General features: G+C 39.5%; 1 protein-coding gene across 2 annotated transcripts in view; it reads right to left on the bottom strand.

The window, feature by feature from the left end:
• cadm3 (cell adhesion molecule 3) overlaps nucleotides 1-19,371 on the bottom strand; it is a 126,751-nt gene that overhangs the window by 23,749 nt on the left and 83,631 nt on the right. For both annotated transcript variants that reach the window (XM_061839860.1, XM_061839861.1), the window contains 2 exons: nucleotides 15,835-15,987; nucleotides 9,343-9,480 (listed from right to left, as the gene is read on the bottom strand). In XM_061839860.1, coding sequence (XP_061695844.1) covers nucleotides 9,343-9,480; nucleotides 15,835-15,987 — 291 coding nt within the window. The remainder of the gene's footprint in view (nucleotides 1-9,342; nucleotides 9,481-15,834; nucleotides 15,988-19,371) is intronic.

Here is a 19,371-nt window from a genome sequence, read left to right as displayed (position 1 = left end):
TTGGTGCGCAGCAACGCCATGCGCCCCCGGGTGTTTTGTTCCCCAATCCATCACGACACGCCACATATACCGCTCACCTAACAATGGCGTTATGCACCAGCCATATTCTCCCCCCGCCTTCCTTTGTGCTGACTAATGCAGCAAACAAATAAGAAAGTAAAAGGTAAGAAAAAAAAAGCACATTCGAGAAAGAGGCGCTCGTAAAAACAGCAGGTGTGTACTGCACTGACAAACTAACTGTGACTAAATGTCGGCAGGCGGGATGAAGCAGACTTCGCTTTCAATTAAACTCCTTGTGTAGCCGCTTGTCACATCCCATCGATTGGAAATGTTTTGTTCATTAGCGATGACTTTATTGATCGTAGGGATAGGCCCAACAAGTCTTGGCAAAATAATTAGCAAGGTCGGCAAGGGGTGTTTTGTACAGGGGTAAAATGGGTTCAAAATGGCAGCAGAGTATCTTGTATGGCAGACTGTATTATCGAAAATAATTTGGGTTATCGATGTGGACATTCAAAGATCAGATGAAAATTGGCAAAAATAATGCATACCTAAAGTGTATAGAGTGAATGCTTGATCTTCAATGGGGTTAGGAACCAAGCTCAGTGCAAACACTGAAAATAGAGTTATTCGTGCCCCCAAACAATTACCAAACTGTATAATAATTAATTTATTGCCAGCTGTTTTCAAAGCAGCATATTTTTGAGCATTTTGACTGATTGATTGTTCAAGACCCTCAAAATATTTTGTCCTGTGACAACATAAGCACTAAACTTACCAGAAGAGAGAGTAGACTCTCTTGTTTCACCAGAGAACAAAAAAGTTTGGTTCTACCTTTATACGTTCTTTATTAATCAGCAGTAAATCTTGGGTTGGTTTCACTAAAAACTCCAGTGTCTAACTAAAAAAGCAGAGAAAACCAGCCTGCTGTTAAATGTTAAGCAGATCAGTGACATTGATGCTTATGTGTATATATATTTTCCTTTTGTTACACTTTAAACTATAAAAACCAAAAAGACTGTGAAATGGCAATATAATAATTTATTTTATGATACACAACTAAGAAATGCTCTGCAAACGACGCTGACTCACCACATGGGTCGACTTGATTGTCAGTGGCCTTTTTATATTGCGTTCCTCATTATTAATACGAAATGTGGCATCGTTTCTCACGACACACACACATCTTTTACTACCTACCCTCATATATATGCATACTTTGTTTATACCACATAGTCTCTCTGACTTAAAGGTTCTTAAACTTGTCTGACTTTCAAGGCACTGGCATTTTTTTTATCCTCATAATTAACATGACCAGCTGTGATTCACTAGATCAGGGGTGCTCAATGCGTCGATTGCGATGGGAGTCTTGGTCGATCGTGGGACGGCGTGCCAAAAAAAACAAAAAAAAAAACGTCAGCCAATGTTCCCTCTCACACGGAACTTTCTCTAACAACGACAGTTGCCCCGCCACACTCTCTTTTAGTAGTTTACCTTACCCCCACCCCTCTGTTAAAGACGTACAATCATAATTACAAACGTTACAGTACTTATGCAGCCCATCAATGTGTTTTATAATGACAGCGTCCACCACCGCTGCTTTAGTTAGCAACACAGTCTGGGCAACGTAGAACAAAGACGAGCTAGACATGCTGCTTATGTTTACTTTTGATATTAATGGAGATAGATAAAAAAGAAATGTTGTTGTTTAAAGATCCAATGACTGTCAGAGTATGTGAATAATCAAAAAAAAGTGGTTAAACTGGGTGAGATTTTCTCTTTTCCGAGTGGGAAAGGTCTGGTCTGAAGCCAAAGTAGAAAGTGCAGGATGAGATGGTGTGTAATTTTAAAATTCCACCTGGGCACAGCCTGATCCAGGATGAAAGCACAGACAATACAGTGCACAAAAAGCTAATTCTGTATTTTAAATATACATATATGGTATATCACATAACATTAATAACATAACATTGGGAGCAATGTTATCATCACCACCACCCCACACCCCGCGTCGTCGTCGGTAACTCGCGAGAGGCTGGCTTCTTGAAAAGTAGATCTAGGGGTAAAAAAGTCTGAGCACCCCTGCACTTGATAATCCTTATCTCCGACCCAAAAATTGTGCTAACCTCAAATGCAAAGTACAGTAATTTAAAACCAAACTCAACAGGGATCTGTTAAAAATTACAGTGGTTTACAAACCTGGATCTCACAGACAAGTTGGGCGAGACCCACATGGGGTACTTTATCAAATTCTTTTGCTCTGACTACAAACATCGAGAAAAAAAAAAAAAAAAAAGCTCAGGTTCTTCAAAATTTAGCATCAGCCAACTGTCTAGCAGAAAAGATCCAAATTTGGTCATAAACGGACAAAATCTCTACAGAAGTTTCCTTTAAAGGGAGAGTTTGCAGATTTCACAAAAACAACATTCTTTTTGTTGTATAAGTTAAAACTTTCTTTATTACTTGACAGTAGAATAAAAATGAATGAATAAAATTCAGCCTGTTGAGCCCCATCGAGTTCCTCGATTTGGCTGGCAACCAGTTCCAGTTCAGGGTGTACCCTGCCTCCTGCCTGAAGACAGCCAAGATAGGCTCCAACACTCCCGCAACCCTCGTGACAATAAGCGGCTCAAAAAATGGATGGATGGATGGATGATGGATGGATGGATGGATGGATGGATGGATGGATGGATGGATAGAATAGATAGAATATCCAATCAAAGACTGTAGAGACAGGAGGTGTGACCAAATGGTCTGCTGCTCATTTGCATGTACTGTACACATCACCTCATGGGGTATACACAGCAACCTCCTCCAAAATTAGACTATTATAGTCTTATTGGACAGCTTTCTAGTTCAAATCAAGGGTAAATATATATTGGCGGTGTCCTTGATCCCAACCTACGAATGGACGTTGACATCACCGTTCTCATCAGGTCATCGAGCAAGTGGATCACTTCTCTTATATTTTTAGTTGCCTGGACAGTCTCCAAAAAAAATACATCAAACTAGTAGTATGTTTGTGTTTGGTGCATGCATTGTGAGCTGGGGGCATTTCTTTGAGGGCATTGGGGTGGGGAGTGAGTAAGACTTCATTTCAATCTTGCACACAGCATCTTATAAATGGATCACTGAGGAAAAAAAAGACAAAATTACCCCAAAATGGCCTCATCAAATCAATATGGTAGAATTCCTGTGTCTCTTCCTGTAAGTTTTTCCTGACTTTTTTTTATGGGTTAAATTATGAAAGTCTGCCAAGTTTCATATCGCTAAAGGAAACTGGCTTCAGAAGTTAAATTTTAAGTCTGAATATGACGCATATCTTTTCTTATTTTATAAAATCCCAACGTTACCCTTTTTTGCATGGGTGAGGTTAATTTTGTGTGGTGCCTTGGATACTTTCAAACACTATTTCATGTAAAAAAAAATCTGTAGGCGGGCGCCTCTACTTGGCTGCTGACACCAAAGTGTCCTAAAACATGTTATGTTACGATGAAACAATAATCCAAACAGTCATCACTATTAAGAGGGATTACCATTAATTTATGAGGTCATTTTTTCCTCTAATTAGTCACGCCAGCAGGATTAGCAGAAAGAAAAAAATAAATCAACACAGCAGCCAGCCTGTGTTTCGAGCCCTACGCACTTATTTTTACTTTCTATAATTACAAGCCTGCCTCCATTTAACAAAAAAAAAAAAAAAATCTCATTCTCATTCTCACAGTGGGCAAAAGCTGCATATCATCTTGTCTTTGAAAATTTTGAAAACACTACAATATTCCAGAGCAGATATCAGGCAATGATCCGTAACATGAGGTCAACGGATGTTGTCCAGAGAAGGAACAAAACATTTGACTGGTGACTGTCAAGATATGTCTTTGCCCTCTGTGGTTTGGGTTGTGGGAAAAACGGAAACTTGTTTTTTTTGACCCTGAGCGTAAAGTACAACTATTTTCAGACTTTTTACCCCCGGCAACTCAATCTGCGGTTTCGCATAAATACTCGCACGGGCGGTGACCGCACTGATGTCACTGTAGCTATCCTGCATGCAGTTTGCCTTTCTAGTCGAGCGCAACCCACGCGCACACTTTTGAAAATGTGCTCCAGTTCTCCTCTAACAGGACGCTTCTGTCACCTGGTGTGGTTCACTTGCACGTGTCCGGAGCCACACACCCCAGGAACTCTGTTGCTGGGTGGGCGACCGTTCAGTTATCCCGACAAATAACATGAATATGCAAATTGCTTGGGTATCCCCCTCACTCACAGTCTCGCCCTATAGACTTTTAGAATTTACATAGTCACACCCACCAAACATAAGCAGTACACCCGGGTTCACGAGCCTTGTCCTGTCCTTGTCCTGTTTTATCTTGTTCTGTCCCGTGTAGCACTACTGCCCCATATAACACTCACATCTAATATTTCCTTGTTCTACATATGTATCAATTTAGTTTTCTCATCTTGCATACAATTACTGCTTTGTTGGTTTTTTTTTTTTTGGTCTTCATTTCTCACTCGCCTCTAGAAACTTTGATCTGTTCAAGTAATCGACTTTGTTTTTAAATAGATATCAATTCTAATACTAAAAAACCACAGGGGCATCTTGAAAACTTCACTGACAGAATAAATCTGTTCAGGAATAAAAGGGATAAGGATCTTCCATTCCGCTTGACCTAAGAGCTGAACAGGACCAAAAAAAAAAAAAAAAAAAGAACTCAAACGTTCCTTATTTTTCCGCCATTATGCTCATGATTATGCCTGTCACATAACCTTTAAAAATGTTAACTATTTTTAGCTCCGTCATGCTCATGAATACGCCAGCCACATACCTCTTTTAAACAAGATATGACCCATTTTTGTGCCATTGTGCCCTGCCACTCTCATGACTATGCCTGCTAGATATATTTTGATACAAGACTTAATCTTTGCACCATTGTGCTCATGATTAGGCCTGTCACATACTGTTTTCAACAAAACGTTACCCATTTTTGCCCCATAGTTTCAATCTAAACCAGCCACACAGATATGTTATATTTGGTTCATAATGCCTCATAATTCCTGATTATTCCTGCCAGCAAACTATTTTAGATGTTCGCTATATTTGCTGTCGTGTGAATACAGAATGCCAGGTCCACACCCTTTTTCTGCGCAAGAGTTCCACGTGGGGGACTTGGCCTTATCCACATTACAGCAACCTGGGGCCGATAATTCTACCATTTTGTCCTCAAGTGTGGCCATTAATCCCCATTCTGCCGCATTCGCCACATGGAAGGATGTCACTAAATGATCCATGGCTCTCTCACACTGTACAACTAATACACTCCTCAGCGCTCTTAGCTTTTCATTCTTCTCAATTACCACTCCCCACTTACTCTTCTTTTTCACACACACACACGCTTCCATCTCGCTATCTAAATCCGCTTTCCCGATTTCTGTCTCCATTTCATCAGCCTTCCCAGCTTCTCGCTAACTCCTCTCCTGTTGCGCTCTTCGGTCGCTTCTTCTTAAGAAGCAAAGCCCTCCACCCCCCATCGATTCATCTGACACCTTTCCCATTCACCCACTGTATACCCCCCACCTTCTATCTAGTCGGCTGCAAAGCCACCTTGCCTCTGCGTCTTCCGTGGTGGCTTTAATTCCCTCTCATCCTCACTCCTCGTGCAGCCTTCACTCACACAAATGCTCTCTCACACATAAACCTGGTCAAGTGACTGAATAAGAAGGTCTACTAATAAGACGTTCACCCGTAATGCTCCTCCAATCTCAGACGAGGACCGTTTGACAGTTTGTGTGTGTGTTTGCAGATAAATTAAATGTGTGTGTGTGATAATCAACTCTCCATTAACGAGTCAGAGGGTGTGTGCATGTGTTTGTATGTGTGTGTGAGGGGGAGAGACAATGAGTGATTGGTGTGTCTGCTTTCAGGACAGCTGGATCGCTCACATTCACTTCAAAGCTCTCTCGCCTTCTCTCTCTCTCTCATTATTTCTTAAAGGGCCACTGTCATGAAATGCATGATTTTTAGTATGTTATTAATGAAACGGCAGCCGGAATAGTCCCATATCTTTTTTCACCGCAAAACATGATTTTCACGCATATGGCTTTTTGTAACTCCCGCCACGAAAATCCTCTCGAGGGATTTGTTTTACGAGAAGAAGCAGGAGGTGAGTTCCGGGACAGGAGCACCCTCAAGCGGACTCATTTTTTCCTATTAGTTTTACCTGTGGGAAGGTACCGCATTGTTCCTTCATGTTAAGCTAAAATGCCGGCTTGTTGCATTGCTGGATATTGCTCGAACACTCGGGACGATGGATTTACCCTTCATAAGTTTCCAAGAGACCAAGTTTGTTGTGAAAAATGAATTGCACGGGTGAAAAGGACGAGAGCTTCGTGGGTTCCAAATGACTGGTAGGTGTGTCTGCAGCTACTAAAAAAAAAATGATAGTTTGGGCGGAAACCACATAATCCATCTCTCATAACGTAACAAAAGATCTGCATACGTAGAATAGGGGTGCTAAATGTGTCGATGTGCACATCGGACGGCTTCCGCGTCAGGCCACCGTTTGGCCGTGATCCGCATATCATCTGAATATGGCTCGAAACGATAGGGTAATATTGCCCCAGTAACTTAATTCGGTTGTGAGAGACTAACTTTGTGATCAAACAACTAACTAGCCAACCAACCCACTAACTAACTTATAACCTAATTCGCTGCAATATGAGCATGCTATTTACTAAGATAACGTAACAGCTAACTGAACAACAAAAAAGCTAAATGACCAGCTGACGAAAAAATTGATGAATGACTAACTAATTATCTTACAACTATGTAATCTATTAATCATATAACTTTCCAAACGAAAAAGACTGAACTAACTATCACGATCTACCGACTTTACAGTTTGTTCCCTCTCTCTCTCCCTCGCTCTCACTCTTTAAGGGCCAGTGTTTCCAAATGTCCCTCTTCCCCATCCTATAATATGCCAAGCAGACGAGACTATCTTTGACTGTAGAAAACTTTCACAAATTTTCAGGATGAAAAAAAAAAAAAAAATCACAAAATCCAATTTGCCGAAGAAGAGGCATTTGCGCAGGTTCCATCTCTCTTTCGCTCGCCATATCGACTTTGCTTCAGCGCTAAGAGAAAGAATAGATAATCTGTCCTCGGGCAGGCTGCTCCTCCTCCTCCTTTGCTTTGTCACTCCATTCTCTTTTGATTCATTGCGATCCATAATTATGGCAAACATTGTCAAATCATCAGGAGACAGCGCGTACCTGCCATTGCCTCACACGTTCAAATGCCACTTTGCACACGTGTGGCATCAAAAGACACATAAATAATCCTCGCCATCTGACACCAATTTCGGCAGAGATTGGTTTCGTACTAATTGACAGACTCACCAACTGGCTGACTGACTAATTGACGAACAAACTAACTAAACTGACTGACTGATTACTTAACCAATCAACTAAACAGACTACCATCATTTCCAGCCTATAAGCTTTTTGTTAAAACCTTTTTTCACACTCTTTCACCCCTGCGGTTTATGCAGTGATGCAGCTAATTTGTGCATTTTTTCTAACGGCCGCAAGTGGAAAAGGTAAGAGTGAGAAAGGTGGAATATATGTGCCAAGGAAGTGACTTTTACCGGTCCGGCCCTGTTAGCACTGCGCTAGCATGTTACTGCCATGTCTCGGTGATTTTTACCAGTATATTTTTTTTAACTGGCCCTGTTAGCGTGGTGCTAGCGTTAGCGCGGTGCTAGCGTTAGCGTTAAACCCTATGTGTACCGTCTTTCTTTGAAAATATCTCGTGTTTCAATGTGGGTTTCAATGTGAGCACTTGTGGCTTTTACACATCTGCGGCGTATGTATGTACCAAATGGTATTTCCTTAACAAATGTACCGGGTGAGGCTTATAACCAGGTGCGCTCTGGAGGCCTGGAATTATGGTAATTGACTGACTGATGGACTGCCTAATCAACCAAGTAATTTAGACTGACATTTCAAACAAAAACAACATTAAAAACATTTTCCTACACAATTTATGTAAAAAAAAAAAAAAAAACTCAAATTGTACCCCTAAACCCCCCCAAAATGACTTCATTTTGAAAAAAAAAAAAGTCTTTTCTCGTGAACAGATGAAAATTTGATCTCGAAAGATTTACTTTTTCCCCCAAATATTACTTGAATCTTTGTCCAAAATGAACACTTTTATTACATATTAAAAGGAACCTTATTTTTTCAATAAACAAATAATTGTGTGCAGACTGTAAGTGACTGGGGACATTGTCGAGAGCCCTCACAATGACAGGTAGCGAGCCGGGTCAAAAGCCCCATGACCGCAATTTGTCGGAATATCCAAAGGACGAGTAAAAAAAAAACGTCAGTTCATTTGTCTTCTCCTGATGTCTCCTGGCTGCCTATTTCCCGCCGTTTATCAGTCACGAACCCAAGGGCCCCCCGCTGCCGCCCGTGCGTGACCTCGTGCCTTCATCCCTTCATCCCTTCATCCGCGTGGTCTTTTATTGCCAGATCATGACACTTATCCCCGGCTAGATCCTCTTCAGCCTTGCATTCGCTATCGCCGCCACCACCACTGTTATTCCTGCGCTTGCATTTCAAACCAATAACACAACACACAAGCTTGGCTGTCACACACAGACTAGATACAACACAATTTGAGCTCAGAGGGAAAGAAGAGTGTGTTTGTGTATGTGTTTGCTGTTTACTTGAAAAGCACACAGGAAGTTAGATCACGTTCAAAGTAGTGATGTAACCATTGTACAGGTAAGACAAGTACTCGTTTTCTTTACATTTTATGTGATATGTGCTAACTAAACTGCGAAAAATTATCAACCAACTAAATAAATCACAGACAAACAAGCCAGAAAAGTAGCTAATGAACAAATGATCTAGGTAACAAGTTAAAAAACACTAACTAGCAAACAACTAACTACAGAGCAACCAACCCACATAAATTAACTAGTCCACCAGCTCACTAGAAACTAACACCTAACTTGCTAACTAAAAAATAATTATTAATCAACCCAAAAATAGCTAACTAATCTGCCGAAGAAACTGCAACTAACGTGCTAACTACAGGTAACTAGCTACTCTTGCATGAGATGAGAAATGCTAGAAAATGTAGCGAGAGTCCAGGAAAATCCCATTTGCTATTTTTCGTCTTTCTCATTAAAGTGAAGTTATTAAAAAAGAAGAAGTGTCAGATGCACTGTGTGCGTTTTGAAAAAGTGAAGGCGCACAATGCACAAGCTCACACTGTGACATATGCGCACAGGCAAGAATGTGTCCAGACCGACACAAAAAACACTTTGTTCGCACCTTCAAGTTCCAGGTCCCCACGGAACCATCGTAGCCTTGCAGGGGGCTTGCTGCCCGAGCTGGTGCAGGTCAGGGTGACCGTGCCGCCCTCCTGCACGGGCTCCTCCAAGCCGGAGATGTGAGGCTTACCTGGAACACCTGAGAAAAAAGGAATGACGACGATGCCATGTGAGAGTTGTCAAAAGCCGCTGCATTCTACAGTATGTGCATGATGTTCAAATTTAACATCAGTCACTACAAGTGAATAGCTAGTCCAGAAAAATCTGGTTCTATATCCATTAGTCCCGTCTAGTCAGTAACTACAGTGGACCAACAACAATAATAATAAATACCATTTTCTTCCATCTGCATGAATCTTGATGTGAGAATTGTGGATCGGAAAGTAAGAATTCTTCCAGATCTGTGAGTCTTGATCGTAAAGTTACTACTGTGGACGTATTAAATGTTATGTTACACATCTTTCACTATAGTTGACAGCTATTTCAAGAAAAGTGATTTTTTTTCTTCTTCTACAAGCATGATTTAGGAATAGAAAGAAACACTTGTTATATTAGTACCAGTCCACTGTAGTGACTGATGTATAACTTTGTCATCATGCATTTTAAATGAAACAGCCTTTTACAGTAAAGTATCTCTCCACTTTAGTGACTGTTGCTAACCTTTGGAATCAAGACCTAGAAAAAAAATGCATTTTTAGCTTACCGTTGTAGTGATATTGCACTTTGAAATCAAGACACTCGCGGATGGAAAAACAAATGCATTTTTAAATAGCTGGCCACTGTAGTAGCTGATGCACAGTTTAACATTATTTTAGAATGTTACATAGCATGAAAAGAAGATTTTTTTTTCTTTAATAGCTGTCCACTATCGTAACGGCATCACAATTTTGACATAAAGCAAACAGTTTCAAAAATACTTTTTTGTTGTTGTTGCAGATTGATGCTCAAGTTTGACATCAAAACTTACACAAATGGAAAACAGAATTTTTTTTTAAGGACTGTGACTGATGCGTCACTGTGTCAGAGTTATGGAGTTCCAAAAGCAACAGTAACTAATGGTTGGGCTTTTGTGCTCCTGACATTTCTCCGTCACGAGCAATAAAGTACACAGGCACTTTATCGATTGGATTGTGGGCTAATCATCTTTGTGCCGCTGCACATACACATACACACACACACACACACACACACACACACACACACACACGCACGCACGCACACGAACACGCACACACACACACACACACACACACACACGTACGCATGCTGTCACGTCTTTCAAGTATGGATTTGTCTGGTGCTCTTTTTGGCTAACAGCTAACTGTGGCCATTCTTCAGGCTTTTATTTCCACTTTTTTTTTTCCTTGAAAGTGTGTGTGTGTGCGTGCGTGAGTGACTGTTTGTCTTTAAAGGGCTGCGCCGCCCTAATAAACGACTAATTAACGACACACAAAACAAGAAATTAAATACTCGCATAGCGGCTTTTGTGCGGAAATCTTTTTTGGGATATTGTGATTTTGTGGGGGCCGGGAACTGTCGATCAAGTGAGAAACGCGTGCCATGCCTGGTCCAAATGTTGAATGTTTTGTCAGTTCTTGCACCGAAGTTAATTAAAAGCGGCAGCTCGCGGGACCTCCTGAAATGTCAGATGAGGTGGGAGGCGATTGTGTAAAATGCAGGGAAAAACTGACCAAAAATCCACCTCTCTGCTTTTGGAATTCAAATTATTCATTTCAGGAAATACTGTACATATTTTAAATGAAAGAAGTTTCCCTTTTTTAAAAGTCAAATTTAAGACAAAGGTTATGTATCTTTAAGAAAAATAAAAATTTCCAAAAATGTTGAGAAAAAAATGCATATTTTTAATGAGTAAATTACAAAGTATTTACTGTAATGGAGCCATTTGTTTTTTGTTTTATATTCTTTCTTAATAACAAAATGTCTCTTTTTCTGATCAGATTACACATTACAAAAACTTTATTTATTACAAAATAAGTCGAAAAAGAAAACAGATTAGTCTAATTTCATTAAAGTATATTTCCAAGAAAGACAATGTGCATATTTTAAAGAACATTTTCATTTTGCATTTACTGTGCATATATTCTTTGATTAATAAAGTAATAATCTCAGAAGAACTGTGGTATTTTTTTTATTTTCAAGACAAATGTTAAATTTTCAAGAAACAGTAATATTATGTCATATCAAGAAAATAAGTTGTATACTGTATTATGTGACAGCATTGTCATAATTCTTACAAGAAATCAAAATATGTTTTTTTAAAGTCAGACTTTTTAGTTTTATTTTACAAACATAAATATTCATGAAACATTTCTTATTTCAGAGAAGAAAAATTTATTCCTCCCAAATCTTTCCTATGTTCAAGAAACTTACCTTTATTTTAGACCAATTAAGTCATATTCTTTTCAGAAAATGTGTACTTTTTTAATTTGTTTTTCAAGAAAAAATGTCATAATGTTATCAGAAAAAAGTAATCAATGGTAAATAAAGCAGTTTTTAAATAGTTGTATTTTTCCAGAGAGTGAAAAGTCAATTTTCAGAGAAGAAAGTTAAGTTCTTTTCAGGGGAAAAAAAGATTGTTTTCTCGTCTCATGTTTATTTCATTCAATTGCTCTATTGAAGTTATTTAAATATGGCAGCTCGCGGGACCCCCTTGAAATGTCAGCGGAGGTGGGAGGCGACGTCGGTCTGGATTGCGGTCAAGAAAGGACAACAATTCTGCCTTTTGGCTTTTATTCAGATGAGAACGACTCCTCATTTTAGGGGAAAATGTCATTTACAATCTTTTTTTTTAGGATGTTTCAAATTACCCGTTAGCCTGCAGAACAAAAGTCAAAAAATACTAATTGGATACATGTATATTTGAAAGAAAAATCCACAATAGTAGTGGTCATGAATAATAATAATAATCATCATCATCATAAAACTGTATTTATGTTGCATTTTCCTGAATAACTATTTATAAAACTGTATTTATCCTGCATTTTCCTGAATATCTATTTGGGATATTTGAGACTAACAGGAAAGTCTTAAAAAATGAAAGTCATTTTCAAGGGCACTTTCCTTTTCTTTTTTAATTTTATTTTTTTGATAAATTTTTTAAATTATGCAACTTATGTATATATATATTCAAGAAAACAACTATAAAGCTTACAATAACAGTCATATATTTTTAAGCCAGTGCTGTCTTGGAAAAGTTATTTTGGCCCTCTTAACGTTCCACTGATGACTAAGTAAAATGTTTTAAAAGAAAACAAATGTGTATATTTTTAGAAAAAAAATAAAGTTGGAATCGTGCGAGGATAGTTCAAGTTTCAAAATTTTTTTGCTGTGAATTATTTCGGATGCCATCCAAAGAGAGAAAAAAAATCATGTTTCTTCAAGTAAGAAAACTTTATATTTTCACAGAAAATAGCACAATATTTCAAGAACAATGTAAATGTTTTATTGTACAAAAAAGTAGAATTTGTTTGAAACAGAAAAGTATTTTATGAGACCTAATTTTGTCTAGATTTTATTTTTAAATATACGAGTAGCGTTTCTTTCAAGACAAAACAAATATTGTTGTGTAGTTATTTTGTCAATAAATAAATAACTATAAGAGGTCAACATTTTGGAAAAAAAATATTTTTTTAAAAGTTATTTGTTATATTTGTCATGAAAAAATAAAAGTAATGTATAGCTTTTCTAATAAGTAAAATGTAAATAATGTCATTTGAAAATCTATTTGATTTAGTTAAGGAAAAAAATGAGGGCAGAAGTACTTTAATACTTAAAAATGTAAAATATTATTAGAAGAAAGAATTTTGTCCTGGACAAAATGAATTTTAAGCAAATTTTATTTTTTCCCAGGAAAAATACTTCCTATTTAGTATTTATCAGTAGTGCATTGAAGGTAATTCAAAGTAGTGGCTCTGGACCATAAAGTCAGCCAAGATGTGCTTTTTTAACCACCGCTCCCAACCACAAAATAAATAAATAAATAAAGGGTGCCCCATCGCTTTTGCAATAATCGTGTGCTTCTTTGGAATTGCGTACAATTGACAACAGTGACACTGTGTCTATTTTGCCTTGCATGCATTTTTCATCAGCCTAGACTACCATCAAAAATGTATCAAATGTCAAAAACTCAGCCAGCCACACGAGAATGTCGACGGGGGATATTCAGTGTGGAAACACTGCGCATGTGTGAGAGTGTGTCCGTTTTAAACGTCCACTGGCCTGTTTGCCCCTCCGCTTCCTCGTTAGCTTATCGAGGAATAATTCATAAGTCTTTTATTGTGCTTGCTTGGACAACCCGGTCCATATGTGGACTATTAGTATTCCCTCATTCATATTCAATGCTGCTACATAGCACACACGCATGCACGCACACATGTACCGAAAAGCAGAGCATCAAATGCTGCGACATTAAATATTGACCATGATGTTTTTTAAAATCTGATTGATACATGAGTCTCCTTGATAGCCACGTTTGCCAGGCGCCTTGTGACTCTCACAAGTTTGACAAACAATCATTGAATCTACTGCATGAATGCCGGATTTTTAGTACAGTTGGATCTCTGCTACTCCGGGGTTGGCCGCATATGTGGTAGTGTTCAAAATAATAGTAGTCCAATGTGATTAGGCAGATGAATCCACGTTTTCAGTCTATTTTTTATTGCTACATGTCAAACAAGTTACCAGTATGGGCAACACCCGGCAGTCATGATATACGCACTCTTAAGGCTGTGCAATTGGGTGATTTAGTGAAAGGGTGTGTGTATTAAAATATTGCAATCTGCCATTGAATTTACAAACTCAAAACTATTTTGTATAAACATTTTTTTCTAGGATTTACCAATCATTTGAATCCTCCATCCATCCATTTCTGGAGCCACTTAACCTCACAAGGGTCACGGGAGTGCTAGAGCCAATCACAGCTGTCATCAGGCAGGAGATACAGTAGGATACACCCTGAAATGGTTGCCGGCCAATCACAGGGCACATAGAGACGGACAACAGTCACACTTAGATGTCCACTTACAGGCAATTTAGAGTCTCCAAATAATGTTGCATTTTTTGGGATGTGGCAGGAAAATCGCAGTGCCCGGAGAAAACCCACACAGGCACGAGGAGAACATGCAAACTCCATACAAGCGGGGCTGGGATTTGAACCCCAGTCTTCAGAACTATGAGGAAGAGAAGCTAACATCACCCTGCTGCATCATTGAAAAATACAACAAAAACAAAAGCTTTATTTAAAACAAAATAACTCAAAAAAGAAAACAGATGACATTTTTAATTCCTTTTCCCTAAAAATAAAACCTTTTAATTCTTTTCTAAATCATGACACTGGAGGAGACCGGTTAGAGGGTCAGGCTACAGTTCTGAGAACCACGGTTCAAATCCCAGCATCACCTGTGCGGAGTTTGCATGTTCTTCCCGTGCCTGCATGGGTTTTCTCTGGGCATTCCGATTTCCTCCCACATTCCAAAAACATGCAGGGTAGATTAATCAGAGACTCTAAATTGACCTCAGGTGTGAGTGCAACTGGTTTTACGTCTGCATGTGCCCTGCGATTGGCTGGCAACCAGTTCAGAATGTACTCTGCCTCTTGCCCAAAGATAGCTGGAATAGGCGCCAGCACTCCCACAACCCTTGTGAGAATAAGCAACTCAGATAATGGATGGATTTTTCTCCAAAAATGTATAAAGCTTGTTTTTAATATTTAGATATTTTCTGAAACCAACTTTTTTTCTCAAAAAGGCAATGTTTAATTTTTAATAACTAGCACTTATTTTCTTAAGGAAAACCATAACTTTACCCCTTCTGAAAATGAACAATAATATTCTAAAAAATATAACCTATTTTTTACAAAAAAAAGACTGGAACCCAAAATAAAACCCAACTTCTTTTCTCTAAAAAAATGGGAAAAAAAGCAAGTCCAAAATTGTCATTATTTAAATAAAACAAAAGATCTTATCAGAAAAAAATGTGTTATCCTTTGGATTTTGTTTGCAAAACAAAGAAAATTATAAACATCCTTTAGTTTCCTAAAAAAAAATACATTTCTTCTTAGAAATCTAGTTATTTCTATAAAAAAAAGTACAACTTTTGTTTTTGAAAATAAAAAAAAGCATTTATCATACTATTAATTAATACATTTCATATAACAAATACATTTCCTTCCAGAAATTTACATTTTCAACACAAATATTGCCTGTTATTTAAAATAGTATTTATTCAAGAACTTGTTCACAGATAAAATTAATTTTAATCTAAAAAAATACAGTATTTAAAAATGTTTTCTAAATTTATTAAAAAGAAAAAAAATTATTCTATTATACAAAATTGTAGTATCTACTGTGTCAAAATTGTATTACTGTATCTCTTCCACCTCTTAAAATAATTAAAATAAAGACTTTTCCACTTGGGAAAAAAAATCTTTCCCAATGACGCCCCCTATTTTGGACTTGTGGAAGCCAGGCCTTACCAAGCACGGTGACGGTGGCGTGGGCGGTGCGCACGGGCATGGTGAAGATGGAGCAGGTGTACTCGCCCTCGTCGGACAACTGCACCTCGGAGATGATGATGGACAGCTCGGTGGGCGTGGAGCGGTGCAGCTGGATGCGGTTGTCTCGCAGCGCTACAACAACAGCGACAACCAGGTCACAGATTGCAGTGAAATTTCATTCAGACAACCTCATTAATATTTTACATTCACACTGGCTGGCTGGCTAGCTGCAGTTTTGCTCTTTCTAATTGCTGGATGCCGCATTTCTCCGTTTTTTGCACATATGAACATTTATGCACAGTCATCATAGTTTGACACCGCATCCTGCACCTCACCCGACTCTGGTGCACCCCCAGGGTTGCATAAGCGGCATCCCTTCTAATGAGTGGTTTTCAGACTTTTGCTGAGTCGGGATGTTTTTACAGTTTGCTGTATATCATGGATTGTGAGTGGAATTCTTTCCAATGGTAGTCGCCATATGAGTATTTCTAATATTTATGCCGAGTCATGATGTTTTCAAATTGTATCTTGTCCAACAGGGAGTCACTAAATGTGGAGTGCATACACCTGGAAGTGGGTAACCAACATCCAGTCTAATGGTGCTCTGTATTTGAGCGTTGTAGGCATTCACGCAAAGTTGTGACATTTTTCCACTGCCGCCCAAATATGGGGACGCAGAGCTGTTGAGAGAGCACCTTCAGATTTAATGGCTTTTTGTATATGCGCATTTGTCATACTTATTCTGTCATCATCTTTTTTTGATGTATCTTGCATATCACAGATGTGTGCTAAAGAATGTGATATAGCCATCCAGGGTAATGGGGTGTTGTTTGAAGAGGAGACTCTAAACATTTATTCAGAGTCAGGAAGTTTTTACACAATCCTGTATATCAGGGGTGTCAAACTCATTTTTGTCAGGGGCCACATCATAGTTAAGGCTTCCCTTGCAGGGCCATTATAACTGGGAACCCATGGAAATAAATTATCGCATTTTATAATTACATATATGCAACAAATTGATGGATAAGTACTTTTGAAATCAGAAGCCTATAAAAACATGTTGTCAACTATCATAGTATAGAACATGGATGGATGGATTTCTTTTCAAAAGGGGTTTGGCAAAAAAAAAAAAAATGGTTGCAATAGCTCAACTTATTATGATGGAAAATAATTCATCCAGGTGGAACGGTGGATCAGATGGAAAACGTTGGCCTCACAGTTCTGAGGTCCAGGGTTCAATCCCGGACCCGCCTGTGTGGAGTTGGCATGTTCTCCTGTTCCTGCGTGGTATTTCTCCAGGCACTCTGGTTTCCTTCCATATCCCAAAAACATACAACATTAATCGGACATTCTAAATTGCCCCTAGGTGTGATTGTGAGGGCGGCTGTTTGTCTCCATCTGCCCTGTGATTGGCTGGCAACCAGTTCAGGGTGTACCCTGCCTCTTGCCCTTTGACAGCTAGGATAGGCTCCAGCACTCCCCGCAACCCTTGTGAGGATAAGCAGCTAAGAAAATGGATGGATGGATGGATAATTCATCCATCCATTCTCTGAACCTTTTATCCTCAGAAGGGTCGTGGGAGTGCTGGAGCCAATCCCAGCTATCATCGGGCAGGAGGCGGGCTACACACTAAACTGGGTGCCAGCCTATCGCAGGGCACATAGAGACAGACAACGTTCACCATCACAATCACAACTAAGGGCAATTGAGCGTCTCCAATTAATACATGTTTTTGAGATGTGGGAGGAAATCAAAGTGCCCGGAGAAAACCCACAGAGTCACGGGGAGATAATGCAAACTCTACACAGGGAGGGCCGGGATTCGAACCCCGGTCCTCTGAAATGTGAGACACACGCTCTAACCAATTGCTTCACTGTGCTGCCCCAATAGGAAATAATTAGCAATTGTACGATTTTGCAAGAAAGAAAGCATGATTTGCTTTTGCTGGCCACATAAAATAACGTGGTGGGCCAGATCAGGCCCCCAAGCCACCAGTTTAACACGAGCGCTGTACATCATCAAACTGTTGTGCGCGCATACCCAGAGATGAACGAGCGTCATCCAGTCTAATGAACCTTTTAAACATTTATGCCAAGTTGTGATATTTTCACACTACATTGTGTATATCAGTGATCCTTATGCTCTTGTGCGTTCGGGTCTTGCAACATAATGGCTGTTTGTAAATGAGTAATTATTTTTTTTCATTTGTTTTCACAATGTATCCTGTATTTAAGGGATCCGAGACTGTAGTGTGCGCACCCCTGGGGGTCCGCCCGATTAAAGATGCATAACCTGGTACAATGAATACACAATAATTATAATATGTATGACAAAACACGTTGACTTTATTAGCTATTTTGACGTTTTATTCCGGGTGTGTTGCAGCAGGGTGTGCCTTGCCTACTCTGTGGGGGTGCAAAGTTTGTGTAAAGGCTTTCGCTCTGTATGTAGCGTTATTAATATTGTACTACTTTTATGTGCACTACTGTTGGTTATTTGCCGCAATAAAGGAGAGAGTGGAGCTTTACAAAATGGAGATGAAAAGGCCTGTGGAGACAGCGCGGAAAACAGAAGGGAGGGATGGGGAACAAAAGGGGGTGGGGGGAGGGAAAGAAAATGATGGGGGAACGAAAGAGGACAGCAGAGGTGAAATAGGAATATGGAATTAATGATTGTGCGTGTGTGTGCGTGTGTGTGAAAATGATGTAAGAGGAAGTGAGGAAGACAGGAAGAAAGGGTGGACGAAGAAGAGGAGGATGAAGATGAGAAGTGACTTGAGTGGGCGTGTCACTGAGGAGAAATCCTCATATTATGATGAAGATGACGAGGAAGATCATGATGAAATGGTATGAAACCCGATTCCTTGATTGCGATGACCTCTGCTGCGTTTGTAAGTGGGCTGTCTGTCTGTCTGTCTGTCTGTCTCGTGAGCTGTTCCTCTGCCTTCCTGTCTGTCTACCTATCAGTCTTGCTGTCTTTGCCTGTGTCTGCCCATCTATCTACCTGTCTCTCTTCCCTCAATCAGTCTGTCAATTTTCCTTTCTTCTGACCGCCCCCCTGTCTTTCTGTCTTCGCGTCTCTTCGCCTTCTTTCCTGTCTCACTGTCTCTCTGTCTTTCTCTCCATGTCCTTCCTTCCATCATTTTACATGTCAGGCCGTCTTTCTCTGTCTGTCTCGCCATGTGTCTTTTGGTGTGCCTCCCTGGTCTTGAATACCCTTCAATCAGTTTTCCTGACTTTCTGTTTTGTTCCTCATCTGTCTGTCTGTCTCCCTTGCTTTCCATTTGTCTCTACTGTCCATAATGTCCTCAAACGTGTCTGTCAGCCTCTTGAGGTCAATCCATCTTCTTTTGTATGTGTCTCTCTATTGTCCTTAAGTACATCATTCTGTCGGTGAGTCTCTATCTATCCCTGTCTGTCTGTCTGTCTGTCGATTGTCCTTGTGTCCATCATTGTATTGGGCTTTCTTTATTTCTACCTGTCTCCCTTATGATCTGTCTATGCCCACTCGACATCC

Source organism: Syngnathoides biaculeatus, chromosome 13, assembly GCF_019802595.1.
Source record: "Syngnathoides biaculeatus isolate LvHL_M chromosome 13, ASM1980259v1, whole genome shotgun sequence".
Lineage (NCBI taxonomy): Eukaryota > Metazoa > Chordata > Actinopteri > Syngnathiformes > Syngnathidae > Syngnathoides > Syngnathoides biaculeatus.
The sequence above is the reverse complement of the archived record's forward strand: the minus strand, read 5'-3'. Positions and strand labels throughout refer to the sequence as shown.